Genomic DNA, 16,278 nt, shown 5'->3' with positions numbered 1-16,278 from the left:
CTGGAATATTCCTGCAAGCAAGAAGATCTGCAGCATCACACACACACACACACACACACGCGCGTGTGCGGATCATGCCCGTCTGCAGCAGGTGCTGTTCTGCAACACAGTGACCCAGTTGTTGTGAAGCGTGTTGCTATGAGACTGACGTCAGCATTTCCCATCAGCCCCTGCAGTGTGTTTGGGAACAACCCCTTCCACACACACACACACACACACACATTACCATTAATAATGTTTTATTTCTTCGAAAATAAAAATGCACGCACACACACACATACACACACACACACACACACACACACACATTACTATTAATAATGTTTTATTTCTTTGAAAATGAAAATGCACGCACACACACACACACACACACATACAAACACCAATCATGCGTCCTTGAACAAACCCAATAAAGCACACACAGATTATTTCTCTCTCTCTCTCTCTCTCTCTCTCTCTCTCTCTCTCTCTCTCTCTCTCTCTCTCTCTCTCTCTCTCTCTCTCTCTCTGTATGTGTGTGTGTGACGCATGCTCGGCTGAACTCCCCTCCCCCTCAGCTCATCTGCTCCGCAGCCGCGTCGAAACACACAAACACACGTTCAGGAGACGAGAGATCCGCGAGGAACAGACGACGCAGAGATGCGGGAGAGAAAACACAGCTGAAACCCTCTCGGCTGTAAACCATGACCGACAGATAGAGAGAGAGATAGAGGGAGAGAGAGAGAGAGACATGGCCCTCTCAAACATCTCCGCAGTGAAGCTGCACGTCCTGGACTGAAGACCATGGTAAATCAACACAGATTACTCTTCTGTACTGTGTCCATCCATCAGTTCATCCATCCATCAGTTCATCCATCAGTTCATCCATCAGTTCATCCATCCATCCATCCATCCATCCATCCATCCATCCATATGTTCATCCATTCACCATCTCTCTATCTCTTCTGCATGTCAGGAATCAACAGCAGATTTCCCACTGTCATCTCACACACGTCACTGATCTACATGTGTGTGTGTGTGCGTGTGTATGCTGACCCGCAGTGCACTATTCCAACCTACTTTCACAATGCGGCCTGTAGATCACACACACACACACACACGCATACACTCACACACACACACACTCGCGCATGCTCTTAGCAGGTAACATGACTCAGGCTCACATGCATGGAAAGATGATGCTTGTACCGCAGTGACCTGTAGAGGAGCTGTGTGTGTGTGTGTGTGTAGCATACATGTGCAGAAACACACACATAAAACACACATGTTGTTAGTTTTGGTGGTTTATGAGGACTCTCCATAGGCATAGTGTAGCATATACAGTAAAAATATCTTATTGCTTTACCTCATCACTACCCCTAACCCTAACCCTCCTTTGTGACACAGGCATGTTCTCATAAACCCACTTTATGTCGTAAGTCATCATGCCTATGTCACTAGACACAGACATGTCCTTGCAAACCACCAAAACCAGTACACACGCACACACTCACATGCATGCAAAATGTCTGAGGGATGTTCAGTCAGTCATGCATTGTTTTTCAGCTTAGTCCCTTTATTCATCTGGGGTCACCACAGCAGAATGAAACGGCAACTTATCCAGCACGTTTTACACAGCGGATGCTCTTCCCATCTATGGGAAACACCCATACACACTCATTCACACACACTATGGCCAATTTAGTTGATCAACTCCCCTATAGCGCATGTGTTTGGACTGTGGGGAAAACCGGAGCACCCGGAGGAAACCCACGCCAACACGGGGAGAACATGCAAACTCCACACAGAAACACCAACTGACCCAACCGGAACTCGAACCAGCGACCTTCTTGCTGTGAGGCGATCATTCTACCCACTATTTACTATAAATGTGTGTGTGAGGGTCTTTGTGTCATTAATGTTGATCTGCAGATGTAAATGTGTGTGTGAGGGTCTTTGTGTCATTAATGTTGATCTGCAGATATAAATGTGTGTGTGAGGATCTTTGTGTCATTAATGTTGGTCTGCAGATGTAAATGTGTGTGTGAGGGTCTTTGTGTCATTAATGTTGGTCTGCAGATGTAAATGTGTGTGTGAGGGTCTTAGTGTCATTAATGTTGGTGTGCAGATATAAATGTGTGTGTGAGGGTCTTTGCGTCATTAATGTTGGTCTGCAGATGTAAATGTGTGTGTGAGGGTCTTTGTGTCATTAATGTTGGTCTGCAGATGTAAATGTGTGTGTGAGGGTCTTAGTGTCATTAATGTTGGTGTGCAGATATAAATGTGTGTGTGAGGGTCTTTGCGTCATTAATGTTGGTCTGCAGATATAAATGTGTGTGTGAGGGTCTTTGTGTCATTACTGTTGGTCTGCAGATATAAATGTGTGTGTGAGGGTCTTTGTGTCATTAATGTTGGTCTGCAGATATAAATGTGTGTGTGAGGGTCTTTGCGTCATTAATGTTGGTCTGCAGATATAAATGTGTGTGTGAGGGTCTTTGCGTCATTAATGTTGGTCTGCAGATATAAATGTGTGTGTGAGGGTCTTTGTGTCATTAATGTTGGTCTGCAGATATAAATGTGTGTGTGAGGGTCTTTGTGTCATTAATGTTGGTGTGCAGATATAAATGTGTGTGTGAGGGTCTTTGCGTCATTAATGTTGGTCTGCAGATATAAATGTGTGTGTGAGGGTCTTTGCGTCATTAATGTTGGTCTGCAGATATAAATGTGTGTGTGTGAGGGTCTTTGTGTCATTAATGTTGGTCTGCAGATATAAATGTGTGTGTGAGGGTCTTTGTGTCATTAATGTTGGTCTGCAGATATAAATGTGTGTGTGAGGGTCTTTGTGTCAGTAATGTTGGTCTGCAGATATAAATGTGTGTGTGAGGGTCTTTGCGTCATTAATGTTGGTGTGCAGATATAAATGTGTGTGTGAGGGTCTTTGCGTCATTAATGTTGGTCTGCAGATATAAATGTGTGTGTGAGGGTCTTTGTCATTAATGTTGGTCTGCAGATATAAATGTGTGTGTGAGGGTCTTTGCGTCATTAATGTTGGTCTGCAGATATAAATGTGTGTGTGAGGGTCTTTGTGTCATTAATGTTGGTCTGCAGATATAAATGTGTGTGTGAGGGTCTTTGTGTCAGTAATGTTGGTCTGCAGATATAAATGTGTGTGTGAGGGTCTTTGCGTCATTAATGTTGGTGTGCAGATATAAATGTGTGTGTGAGGGTCTTTGCGTCATTAATGTTGGTCTGCAGATATAAATGTGTGTGTGAGGGTCTTTGTCATTAATGTTGGTCTGCAGATATAAATGTGTGTGTGAGGGTCTTTGCGTCATTAATGTTGGTCTGCAGATATAAATGTGTGTGTGAGGGTCTTTGTCATTAATGTTGATCTGCAGATATAAATGTGTGTGTGAGGGTCTTTGTGTCATTAATGTTGGTCTGCAGATATAAATGTGTGTGTGAGGGTCTTTGCGTCATTAATGTTGGTGTGCAGATATAAATGTGTGTGTGAGGGTCTTTGCGTCATTATTGTTGATCTGCAGATATAAATGTGTGTGTGAGGGTCTTTGCGTCATTAATGTTGGTGTGCAGATATAAATGTGTGTGTGAGGGTCTTTGCGTCATTATTGTTGATCTGCAGATATAAATGTGTGTGTGAGGGTCTTTGTGTCATTAATGTTGGTCTGCAGATATAAATGTGTGTGTGAGGGTCTTTGCGTCATTATTGTTGATCTGCAGATATAAATGTGTGTGTGAGGGTCTTTGTGTCAGTAATGTTGGTCTGCAGATATAAATGTGTGTGTGAGGGTCTTTGTCATTATTGTTGGTCTGCAGATATAAATGTGTGTGTGAGGGTCTTTGTGTCATTAATGTTGATCTGCAGATATAAATGTGTGTGTGAGGGTCTTTGCGTCATTAATGTTGGTCTGCAGATATAAATGTGTGTGTGAGGGTCTTTGTGTCATTAATGTTGGTCTGCAGATATAAATGTGTGTGTGAGGGTCTTTGTGTCATTAATGTTGGTGTGCAGATATAAATGTGTGTGTGAGGGTCTTTGCGTCATTAATGTTGGTCTGCAGATATAAATGTGTGTGTGAGGGTCTTTGCGTCATTAATGTTGGTCTGCAGATATAAATGTGTGTGTGTGAGGGTCTTTGTGTCATTAATGTTGGTCTGCAGATATAAATGTGTGTGTGAGGGTCTTTGTGTCATTAATGTTGGTCTGCAGATATAAATGTGTGTGTGAGGGTCTTTGTGTCAGTAATGTTGGTCTGCAGATATAAATGTGTGTGTGAGGGTCTTTGCGTCATTAATGTTGGTGTGCAGATATAAATGTGTGTGTGAGGGTCTTTGCGTCATTAATGTTGGTCTGCAGATATAAATGTGTGTGTGAGGGTCTTTGTCATTAATGTTGGTCTGCAGATATAAATGTGTGTGTGAGGGTCTTTGCGTCATTAATGTTGGTCTGCAGATATAAATGTGTGTGTGAGGGTCTTTGTGTCATTAATGTTGGTGTGCAGATATAAATGTGTGTGTGAGGGTCTTTGTCATTAATGTTGGTCTGCAGATATAAATGTGTGTGTGAGGGTCTTTGCGTCATTAATGTTGGTCTGCAGATATAAATGTGTGTGTGAGGGTCTTTGTGTCATTAATGTTGGTCTGCAGATATAAATGTGTGTGTGAGGGTCTTTGTGTCAGTAATGTTGGTCTGCAGATATAAATGTGTGTGTGAGGGTCTTTGCGTCATTAATGTTGGTGTGCAGATATAAATGTGTGTGTGAGGGTCTTTGCGTCATTAATGTTGGTCTGCAGATATAAATGTGTGTGTGAGGGTCTTTGTCATTAATGTTGGTCTGCAGATATAAATGTGTGTGTGAGGGTCTTTGCGTCATTAATGTTGGTCTGCAGATATAAATGTGTGTGTGAGGGTCTTTGTCATTAATGTTGATCTGCAGATATAAATGTGTGTGTGAGGGTCTTTGTGTCATTAATGTTGGTCTGCAGATATAAATGTGTGTGTGAGGGTCTTTGCGTCATTAATGTTGGTGTGCAGATATAAATGTGTGTGTGAGGGTCTTTGCGTCATTATTGTTGATCTGCAGATATAAATGTGTGTGTGAGGGTCTTTGCGTCATTAATGTTGGTGTGCAGATATAAATGTGTGTGTGAGGGTCTTTGCGTCATTATTGTTGATCTGCAGATATAAATGTGTGTGTGAGGGTCTTTGTGTCATTAATGTTGGTCTGCAGATATAAATGTGTGTGTGAGGGTCTTTGCGTCATTATTGTTGATCTGCAGATATAAATGTGTGTGTGAGGGTCTTTGTGTCAGTAATGTTGGTCTGCAGATATAAATGTGTGTGTGAGGGTCTTTGTCATTATTGTTGGTCTGCAGATATAAATGTGTGTGTGAGGGTCTTTGTGTCATTAATGTTGATCTGCAGATATAAATGTGTGTGTGAGGGTCTTTGCGTCATTAATGTTGGTCTGCAGATATAAATGTGTGTGTGAGGGTCTTTATGTCATTAATGTTGGTGTGCAGATATAAATGTGTGTGTGAGGGTCTTAGTGTCATTAATGTTGGTGTGCAGATATAAATGTGTGTGAGGGTCTTTGTCATTAATGTTGGTCTGCAGATATAAATGTGTGTGTGAGGGTCTTTGTGTCATTAATGTTGATCTGCAGATATAAATGTGTGTGTGAGGGTCTTTGCGTCATTAATGTTGGTCTGCAGATATAAATGTGTGTGTGAGGGTCTTTGTCATTAATGTTGGTCTGCAGCTCTCCATGTTTCCAGCTTTTCATTGTTGCAGATGTGAAATGTTGTTGTGCTGATAGTAAAAGGCCTCTGTCAGTCCATCATCACAGGGCTTCAGTATTCTTCATCACAGTGGAGAATCCCAACAGTGCAGCAAACTCAACTACTCTCAGTGATATCTGTGCAGGTTTAGCAGGAGCTCAGGAGTTTACTCTGTTTCTGAATGTCAACATTGCTTCATTCATTACTATTTTATGCAATATTTCAGTCTAATTTACATCTTTAGACAGACACACAGCTACAGAATCATTTCAGGTGGGTAAATGGCCTAGTATTGATTTTGACTGATGGACTGATGACGCATGTTTAGGGTTTCTGTAGGGTAAATCTATAGGTCTGAATGAAGTGTGTGTGATGTTGTGTTTGTCGAGATATTTTCAGACTAAAAGTGGGTCACACTCTCTTTCTCTCTCCGTCTCTCTCCCTCTCTCTCTTTGTGTGTGTGTGTGTGTGTGTGTGTGTCTGCTTGTAAACAGAAGTGACCCCTCAGATGCTCTGTATATGACCGAGCTGGTAAAATTAGACATCAGATAGCTGTGAAATTTCTATCAACATGACTCCGCAATCTCTTTGTCCCGGTCTGCATGCAGCTGGATAAGAGCGAGGTGTCTACTCTGGCTCTGCCGCCCCCCGTGAGCCATGGCGGGTCAGACGGGAACATCAGCGTGGAGGCCGGGTCTGAGGGCGAGATACAGCGGACGCGGGCGGCTCTCGAACACCTCCAGCAGAAGATCCTGAAGATCACGGAGCAGATCCGCGTGGAGCAGGAGGCCCGGGACGATAATGTGGCTGAGTACCTCAAACTGGCCCACAACGCCGACAAGCAGCAGGCGTCGCGCATCAAACAAGTGTTCGAGAAAAAGAACCAGAAGTCTGCGCAGACCATCGCACACCTGCACAAGAAGCTGGAGCACTACCACAAGAAGCTCAAAGAGACCGAACAGGTAACACAGCACATTCTGCTGCATGCATAGGGTTTACTTTTAGGTTCGTTCAGCTCGACACACAGCGCATGCTTATGTGCGTGTGTAAACACTGTATATAGTGCCTTCCATATTGAACTCGCGGGCCGCACTGATATTAAACGTTCAAATTAAGGCGGGGGCCACAGACTATCGTTCCGTGGGCCATGAGTTTGAGACCCCTGGTTTATAGGAATGTGTCAACTGGCAACAACTGGTGCATTTGTATTGTGTATAAGTTTCTAGTGATCTGGAAGACCTGATTAGCATGTTCAGGTGTGTCGGAGCAGAATTCTGCAGGACATTGGCCCTCCAGGAGTTTGTCCATCCCCGTTATAGTGGTGGAATTCAGATAATCACTTTTTAAAATTTTGTTCATCAGAGTTTAACAACACGTGTTCTCTATCCTGCAGAACGGTCCAGCACGGCAGCCCAAAGACGTCCTGCGGGACATGCAGCAGGGGCTGAAGGATGTGGGAGCCAATATGCGAGCAGGAATCAGCGGTTTTGGAGGAGGCGTGGTGGAGGGAGTGAAAGGCGGAGTCTCGGCGCTCACACACACCGCCGTCGTCTCCAAACCCAGAGAGTTCGCCAGTCTCATTCGGAACAAGTTCGGAAGCGCCGACAATATCGCACATATGAAGGACACTCTGGAGGACGGACACGCGGAGGAGACGCCCAGAGCTCTGAGCGGCAGTGCTACGCTAGTCTCCAGCCCCAAATACGGCAGTGATGATGAGTGTTCCAGCGCCACCTCTGGATCCGCAGCGGGCAGCAACTCTGGCGGAGCCGGCGGCGCCCTGTCGGGAATGGGAGCAGCCATGGGCAGCCCTCGACTGGACGGACACCACCACCACCATCACCACCACCACACCTCGTCCTCCTCCTGGGACGCGCTGCTGGAAGGCCTGCAGGAGATCAAGGTGGGTCAGGTGCACATGGAGGACGCCATCGACGACATGAAGGCGCAACTCCAGAGCGACTACAGCTACATGACCCAGTGCCTGCAGGAGGAGCGCTACAGGTACACAACAATGAGAGCATTTTACTCCTCATGGATATCCTTATTCATAAATAGTATAGCTGTTGTGTTACCATAACAACAACTACCACAACAGATTAACTAGCATAGTTGTTGTTACCATAGCAACTGAAGAATCACCACAACGGTTTAACTACTATAGCTATTGTGTTACCATAGCAACTGTAGAATCATAACAACAAATTAATTAGTATCAGTGTTGTTACCATAGCAACTGTAGAATCACCACAACAGATTAACTACTATAGCTGTCGTGTTACCTTTGCAACTGTAGATTCATAACAACAGATTAATTAGTATAGTTGTTGTTACCATAGTAACTGTAGAATCACCACAACAAATTAATTAGTATCGTTGGTGTTACCAAAGTAACTGTAGAGTCATAGCAACAGATTAATTACTATCGTTACTGTTACCATAGCAACTGTAGAATCCCCAAAACTGGTTAATTCAAGTACTTTACTGCAGTATGGTTCTAAAACACTACAGCTACATGAGCCAGTGGTAGGAGCAGGAGCAGCGGTTCAGGTAAACCCACACCACCTGCAGAAGTTTTCACACCTGTGTCTCCTCTCGTTAATTCAGATACGAGCGGCTGGAGGAGCAGTTGAATGACCTGACAGAGCTTCACCAGAACGAGATGAGCAATCTGAAGCAGGAGCTGGCCAGCATGGAGGAGAAGGTGGCGTACCAGTCGTACGAAAGAGCGAGAGACATCCAGGTGAGTAAATGTGCAACATTCCCAACCTGGAGAAAGTTCAGCTACTAATGTGGAAGTCTTGAGTACACTGGCCCAACACTAAACAGGTACTTCAGGAGTGCTTAAAAAACACTAAACACTAATGCACACTGAATCCAGACCAAAAACCAGGACCCCCTCTTTTCTCCCCGACCCCACCACACGAAAACCTCAAAACATTATGCATTTCTGAGTGTGGCTCACAGGTGAGTGGGGTTGACAAACCACTTGTAGAAACACTCTTATAAAAATTTGCCTCGTCTTATTGAATTGCTGAATGCCTCCTCAAATGTGAGCTCTCAAAAACCTGCCGGAACTACTTTATCTGTGCTTTTATCTGAACATAACAACACACTTTAGAGTTCCCATCAGCCAATCAGAATCAAGCATTCAATAATGATCTTCAGTGATGTGTTAACACTGGTGTGTGTGTGTGTTTGTGCAGGAGGCGGTGGAGTCCTGCCTCACCCGCATCACCAAGCTGGAGCTGCAGCAGCAACAGCAGCAGGTGGTGCAGCTGGAGGGTGTGGAGAACGCAAACGCCCGCGCGCTGCTGGGAAAGCTGATCAACGTGATCCTGGCGCTGATGGCGGTGCTGCTGGTGTTCGTCTCCACCATGGCCAACTTCATCACGCCGCTCATGAAGACGCGGGCGCGGGTCGGTGCCACCGTCGCCCTGGCGCTCTTCCTGGTCACACTGTGGAAACACTGGGACTGGCTGGAGCTCTGTTTGCTGCCCAGCTGAAAGACCTACGAAATGCACAACATCGGAACTTCGATTCATCCCCATTATTGGAGCAGATGTGCACGAGAGCTTGAAGGATGTATAAAAACGATCCCTCCATTGCTTCAGTGCGGAGATACGAGGCTCGAAGAAGGTGCTCGACGTTTCTCCTCTGAATGGATTCCCTTTTTTTACAGCAACTGATGAATGTTAAAGCTGGAGAGCGAGAGAGAGAGTGGTCTTCTGCTGATGCATGGCTTTAATACATTACACCGTCATGTTTCAGATCCAGACGTCTGAAGGAACTCTACAACGCTGACACCAAAACTGTCCGGGAAGTGTGTTGCGTTTAGTTTATTCCGTCTCTTGTGGAACTCAATGTCTGTTGTAAAAAAAATATCTCTTTACTCATGTAGAAATCTGAGGCATATATCTGCAAATATACAAGTACATATTTGGATTTCACATATGTCAAATAGGCGCCACGGTGGCGCAGTGGGTAGCACGATCGCCTCACCGCAAGAAGGTCGCTAGTTCCAGTCCCGACTGGGTCAGTTGGCGTTTCTGTGTGGAGTTTGCATGTTCTCGCGGTGTTGGTGTTGGTTTCCTCCGGGTTTCCCCCACAGTCCAAACACATGCGGTACAGGTGAATTGGGTAAGCTAAAATTGCCGTAGTGTATGAGTGTGAACGAGTGTGTATGGATGTTTCCCAGAGATGGGTTGCAGCTGGAAGGGCATACGCTGCGTAAAACATATGCTGGATTAGTTGGCGGTTCATTCTGCTGTGGAGGTCCCAGTTTAAATAAGGGACTAAGCCGAAAAGAAAGTGAATGAATGAATGAATGTCTGTTTACATATCATTTTTCGACCATTGGAATTATTATTATGTAAATATACGTTCAAATATAGCCTATCTACCATGGCAGCAAAGAATTCTGGCCCAGATTTGGCATAAAACTGGCACAACAGGCATTTGTCCAGCACTGGCATACAGCATTTGGGCCAAACATGGCCTGGGTTTGGCACTGGTGGTACTGTTTTTAAGGTTGCACACAATATTTGGGCCAGATTTAAATTGTAGTATTTGGCCCAGATGTTAGAAATTGATATGTAGAACATGTAAGTTTGGCCCGTCTTGACCCATATTTAAATACTTTTATTTATTTTCAAATAAAAATAAAAAAATTCTACCAATCAGGATGAGTTGAGAAAAAGCACGGCCATAGCACACCTAAAGCGCAATGCTTCATGGGTTTATCAATTTCATTGCAGTCGTGACACACCAACCAATCTGGCCCAGTTGTGAGTTATTAACTTGGCTAAGACTTGGCCCAGATTTGGTCCATGTTTGGCCCTTGTCTGAAAGCCAGACTTGGTCCAGTCATGTACCGTAATTCACTGCAGCATGTGGGCTACAATCAACCGGATTGTGTGGGCCATTGAAATTTTGCTATGCTGGTATATAGACCTGGTACTTAGCAAAATTCTCTGGCCCAGATCTGGCCCACACAATCAGCTTTTCCTTGGCCCACATGCTGCAGTGAGTTACAGTACATGATTGGACCAAGTCTGGCTTCCATACAAGGGCCAAACATGGAGCATATCTGGGCCAAGTCTTAGCCAAGTTAATAACTCATAACTAGGCCTGAACTGGGCCAGTTGGTGTGCCACGACTGCATTGATTTTGATAAACTGCTCTTTTTCTGGAAACCACCCAATTGGTAGATTTTTTCTTTACTCAAAAACAATTTAAATGTACTGTAAAAAGTGGGTCAAGAAAGGCCAAACTTACGTGGCCCACATATACAATTTTACATCTGGTCCAAATACTACATTAGATATCTGGCCCAGGTCTTTTGTGCTGCCTTAAAGACGGTGCCACCTCTACCAAACCTTGTTTGGCCCACATGCTGTACGCTAGTGCCGGACGAATACCTGCTGTGCCAGCTTTATGCCAAATCTGGGCCGGAATTCTTTACTACCTGGGTATGTATGTACAGTAGTGAACATTTAAAGTGGTTCAAAACCTTTCATCAAAGCAGTCCTAAAACGATTGAACAACTTCCATTCTTGCCTTTTTGACAGCTTTGAAAAGATTTTGGTCCACTTCAAATGGTGACGACTGTATATAGGCTATATATGTCTGTATATATTCAAATGTGGCCATATATGAACACTTGTATAAAACTATAACTAATATATTTACACATATATGTCACTACATTTGTAATTCCAAGAGGTAAAGAAATATATGAAGAGTTCAGATGCAAAAACCTCCAAGTGCTGTCTCAAATTTTCCATCGAAAATGAACATTTATCTTAACCTCCTTTGCTTATGTTGAGATATTTCACTTTAAAGACCAGGAAAAGGACTTAATCTTTGCCTTAATTTTAGAGGAAAATTTCAGACGGCATTTAAAGGTTTTTGCATCTGAACTCTTCATATGTAAACAGGCATTTTTGCAATATTTTGAAATAAATGTGACATATATGACAAATATGAACTTGTAAGTCATGTAATTTGCATTTAGTTCCATGTGTCAGATTTCCACGAGTACAGAGGAGAATGCAAACAATGTCATTTTACTTTTGTGTATTGTCAAGTGATACTTGAGTGAAAAGGCAGAAAACGTGACGTTGGTAGTCAACAATCGATCCATTTTTGTAAACACAGTTATTAGTGTAACACGCTCCATTAGCATGGTCATAATTCTCATGTTTCTACCCGTTTGCTAAATCACAGCACCACTGTATTCTTAATAAATGCATTTGGAAATATGCCTTCCTTCTCATTTTAGCAGACATATTTTGCGCATTGGGGCGACAATCTGCTGCGGTAATCCAGATGCAGGTTTTCTGTTAATCCAGATCAAATTCATTAATCCCAGAGATGGATTACACTGAGTCACATAAACCTACTTCCAGCTCAAAATGAGACTGATATATGGTGATAATATGAAACGACATAGTCTACATGTACACGCTTTCGACGAAACTCATTTTCATTTAAGAATGTAAATTAATTGATCATTGAACTGATATAATCTGTGTGATGGCGCCACCTGGCGTTCAGACGGAGGTTTTACACAACACTCGGCAGCGCCTCATTATCTTTCTGACGAGCCGCAGCTTCCTTTAATTAACTTCATGCAAACACGACTGATCTCACACATTGCTCGAGGAACGATGACAGAATGGTGTACGCCAAGATAAGCTGTTTAATATTGTTGATGTACGCGCCATTTTGACGTTTAATCTTAGTTTAGATTTACCTGAGGTAGATCTTGTCCGCGCGCCGTCTGAAGGAGTTTACGCGCTAAAATGGCGCGCGTTTTCAAAACGGTAAGTTATTTTCTGTCTAATTAAAGCTGTGGTTTAAATTTACCCAATTGTTTTAAATGATTACATGAATACAACGTAAACAAGAAACCTAGTTGAATTTGAAGAATTCAGTAAACTAGCTTAGCATCATAATCTTGACAGTTTTTAACACTACTAAATTTTAAGGCGTTTGTGAAATTCAGCTCATCTTCATTTCTACAGCGCTTTTACAAAGAAGACTTTTCTGTCAAAGCAGCTTCACATAGAAGATTATGAACTGTCAGTTCAGTTCAATATGGTTTAATTTTCACTGCTGAAAGTCCAAACACCAAAGAGCAAATTCATACCCTGCTGAAAAAAACTAAGCTGATTTGCTGGTTTTAGCTGGTCAACCAGCCTGGTTTTAGAGGGGTTTTCACCATTTCCAGACTGGTCTTAGCTGGTCAGGCTGGCAAATGACCAGCCTGGTTTGAGCTGGGCATAGCTGGTTTTGGCTAGGCTCCCAGCCTGCTTAGGCTGGTCAAGCTGATTTTAGCTGGTCATCTCCCAGCCTGACCAGCTAAAACTAGGCTGGAATTGGCTGCAAACCAGCCTGGAAATGGACAAAACTCCTCTAAAACCAGCCTGGAAATGGCTAAAACCCCTCTAAAACCAGCCTGGAAATGGCCAAAAACCATCTAAAAGCAGCGTGGAAATGGCTAAAACCCCTCTAAAACCAGCCTGGAAATGGCCAAAACCCCTCTAAAACCAGCCTGGAAATGGCCAAAACCCCTCTAAAACCAGCCTGGAAATGACATTAATGAATAAACATTTCATTTCTTTTATGTGAGTTCATTGTCTACATCAGGGGTACCCAAAAAAATCTTATGAAGGGCCAAATCCAAACGTGATTGAGGTAAATATGGGGCAATTTACCTTGGGTAATTTCCTATATTATTTATTAATGTTTAAACATGAATAGAAAACATTTCTTCATATAAACTAATGCAATATTTTTTACTTTTTGTTTAACTGTAATAAGTTTAATATACAATCTCATTTATAACATAAATACACCAGTTTTTCCTTGATTTGCTTGCTGATGTTTTCTGCACAGTCCTCTATTCGTCGAGTGATTTAAAAAAAAATCTGATTCATTTTCAACATTTAATTGAAACATTTAATTTCAGTTTGTTTTTTTTTGTAGCTCAGCAATAAAACAAACAACTTGCGTCAAATTAGAAATGATGACCCCTGTGTTAAAGGCGTTCACTAACCCTCTCCATCATACTCGCTCTCCTCAGATGGGATGCTGGGCTAAATCAAAGGTTACAATGGGCCATTTTTGGGCATCTCTAAATCAACAATCCATCAGAATGTGTCCCGTTTCAGTATTTTTTTAAATTAATTTTTTTATGTATTTTTAATGACCAAAAAATAACGTTGATATTTCTCATCATTTCTGACAGTTCTAAATGTCATTCAGTGCAACAGTAGTTTCTGTTCTTTAATTCTTGTCTTTAATATTTATATCAATAATAATTTAAAAAGCTCTTTTGAATGATCTGTTGGACCACAAATGCATTGTAATGTAAAATAGTTATAGTTTGGACATCGAGTACTTTTTTAGTTACTTATACTGAGCTGTACTTATGAAAATAAAAAAATGAGCAACTCCATGCGAATGTTAACAGTGCCATGACAGTAAATTTAAGTTTTCAACAAACGAGCAAAACCCTTTCTACATTTTTGTGTTTGCTTATGAAGAGTTTAGATGTCAAAACCTCTAAATGCCGCCTGAAATTTTCCTCTAAAATTAGCATTATTATCAGACTCCTGTGTGTATGTTCAGTAACATCACTTTTATGGCAAATAATAAGTCCTTTTCCTGGTCTTTAAAGGGAATTAACTCAACATAAACAAAGGAGGCTGAGAAAAATGTTCACTTTGTAATGGAAATTTCAGACGGCACGTGGAGGTTTTTGCATCTGAACTCTTCATATATTACAATACTTTAAAAATACTCAGTAATATCTCTGTCAGTGTTTTCAAACTTTTATGATTTACCAAAGTCACACAAGTGCCAATTTCACATCCGCCACATCCATAACCAAGCTTTTTCCTCATGAATGCAGAAATCTAAAATAAACGCAATCATGTTTGTTCTCTAGAGAGCAACTCTTCTCTTGTTGATGAGCATTATTTATTTTGGCTTGTGCAGTTTAATTCACAGAATTAATCAGTATGCGAGCCGAGTAGTGTGTCCGAATTCATAGAATTGGAAAATCAGTATGCGAAAAGTACCCGGATGACTTACGACTTCCAGCAAGATTCTGGAGTGTGCATCCAGTGCACACTGCGCTATCCCATAATGCCCCGCAAGAGAATTCATGAATGGAAGTGAGGCGACGCAACTGGTGCAGGTAGGTCACGTGACCATGACAAAATGGCGGATGTAGTTCGTCTGAATTCCATTCATACTTTTCACATTCATACTGTATAGAACGCACTTTTATAACGGCCGAGTAGTACGTTTAAATTCATTTGCAGCACCTACTGAGTAGTAGATGGTTTCAGACGCAGCCTTTGTCTCAGAGAAATGATTCCAGAAATTGCATTTTGCATGACATTGGCATCGAATTTAAAACGTGTACGCAGGAGATGTGTGGCTTTTGACCTGTTAATTTTCTGTGTTGCTCTAGGACTTATTTCATTTTAGGCTTGGGCGTTATCCAAATTTTGAAACCGTCAAACCTCCTCCCTATTTTACCTCGGTATCCGAATTATCGTGCATAATAAAAACAATTATGACGTAAGGCTCAGACAGCGTCACCAAACTGTTGGCTTGTGCATAAACCATTCAGAAACTGAATACCCAGCCTGATCTCACGAGATAACTTAAGTATTTTACGTTTTGCCAGTTTAGTGGCCAATTCGTAGGAATTCGTATGAGTTCAGTCGTACGAAATTGTACGATTTTAAAAAAGTGGCATGGCACCTAACCCCACCCATCATTGGGGGATGAGCAGATCGTACTAAAATGTATGAATTAGATCGTACGATTTTATACGAATTAGCCACTAAATCAAAAAGTTACAAACTGGCGTGAGATTGTGTTGGAATACCGTTTATGCCACCTTAGGTCCTCGGTCACCTGTTTGTCTTGTTCGTATTAGAGATCTGCGCGGGACGTTCTCTTTTATTCACACACATGTACACAGAGAGAGAGGGAGACTGCACCACGCTCTCTCTCTCTCTCTCTCTGTGTGATGCACTTGCTCGGGAGCGATATTGTTAGACCCGTTCATATTACACCAGAGTTACAGACTGCTCCCGCGCTTTATTCAGATATTTATGCCCGCATCACAAGAAATCTGATCGGGTCCCACTGCTCCCGCGGTACAGGAGCGGGAATGCAGACCTCTAGTTCGGATTTACAACGTTTCCCTTCTCGTTTGGTCGAAACCGGAAATACTGCCAAACTGCAGGTCACTTGGTGCACGACTCGCCATCTTACCTCACCTCTCTCTCCTCCACACTGTCCCGTGATGACTATCACGCATACGCATTTGAAGACATTAAATGATATTTATTATTTAATACTTGTCTTCAATTGTCGGTGCAGTAGCCTAGTGGTTAGCGTGTCGACATATGGTGCAGTAGCACGTCAGGGCAGCCCGAGATCGAATCCCGGCTCGAGGACGTTTCCCTA

At 42.6% G+C, this 16,278-nt stretch overlaps 1 protein-coding gene across 3 annotated transcripts; it reads left to right on the top strand.

Annotated features, from left to right (window-relative positions):
- Positions 1-555: 555 nt before the first annotated feature.
- tmcc2 (transmembrane and coiled-coil domain family 2) lies at positions 556-12,046 on the top strand. 3 transcript variants are annotated; one of them, XR_012397415.1, is made up of 6 exons: positions 556-786; positions 6,390-6,743; positions 7,175-7,785; positions 8,389-8,524; positions 8,988-9,634; positions 11,688-12,046. XR_012397415.1 is itself a non-coding variant. In XM_073936583.1 (5 exons), the coding sequence occupies exons 2-5, from the start codon at positions 6,384-6,386 to the stop codon at positions 9,285-9,287; spliced, it is 1,407 nt and encodes a 468-aa protein (XP_073792684.1). In that variant the 5' UTR covers positions 556-786; positions 6,276-6,383; the 3' UTR covers positions 9,288-12,046. The 3 variants fall into 3 exon arrangements, 2 of the variants coding, with proteins under 2 accessions (XP_073792684.1, NP_001038384.1); XM_073936583.1 differs by having other exon boundaries at positions 6,276-6,743; positions 8,988-12,046; NM_001044919.1 differs by lacking the exon at positions 11,688-12,046 and having other exon boundaries at positions 604-786; positions 8,988-9,673.
- Positions 12,047-16,278: the final 4,232 nt, after the last annotated feature.

This window comes from Danio rerio, chromosome 22, assembly GCF_049306965.1.
Source record: "Danio rerio strain Tuebingen ecotype United States chromosome 22, GRCz12tu, whole genome shotgun sequence".
Taxonomy (NCBI): Eukaryota; Metazoa; Chordata; class Actinopteri; order Cypriniformes; family Danionidae; genus Danio; species Danio rerio.
This window is presented reverse-complemented; position numbering and strand designations above follow the sequence as displayed.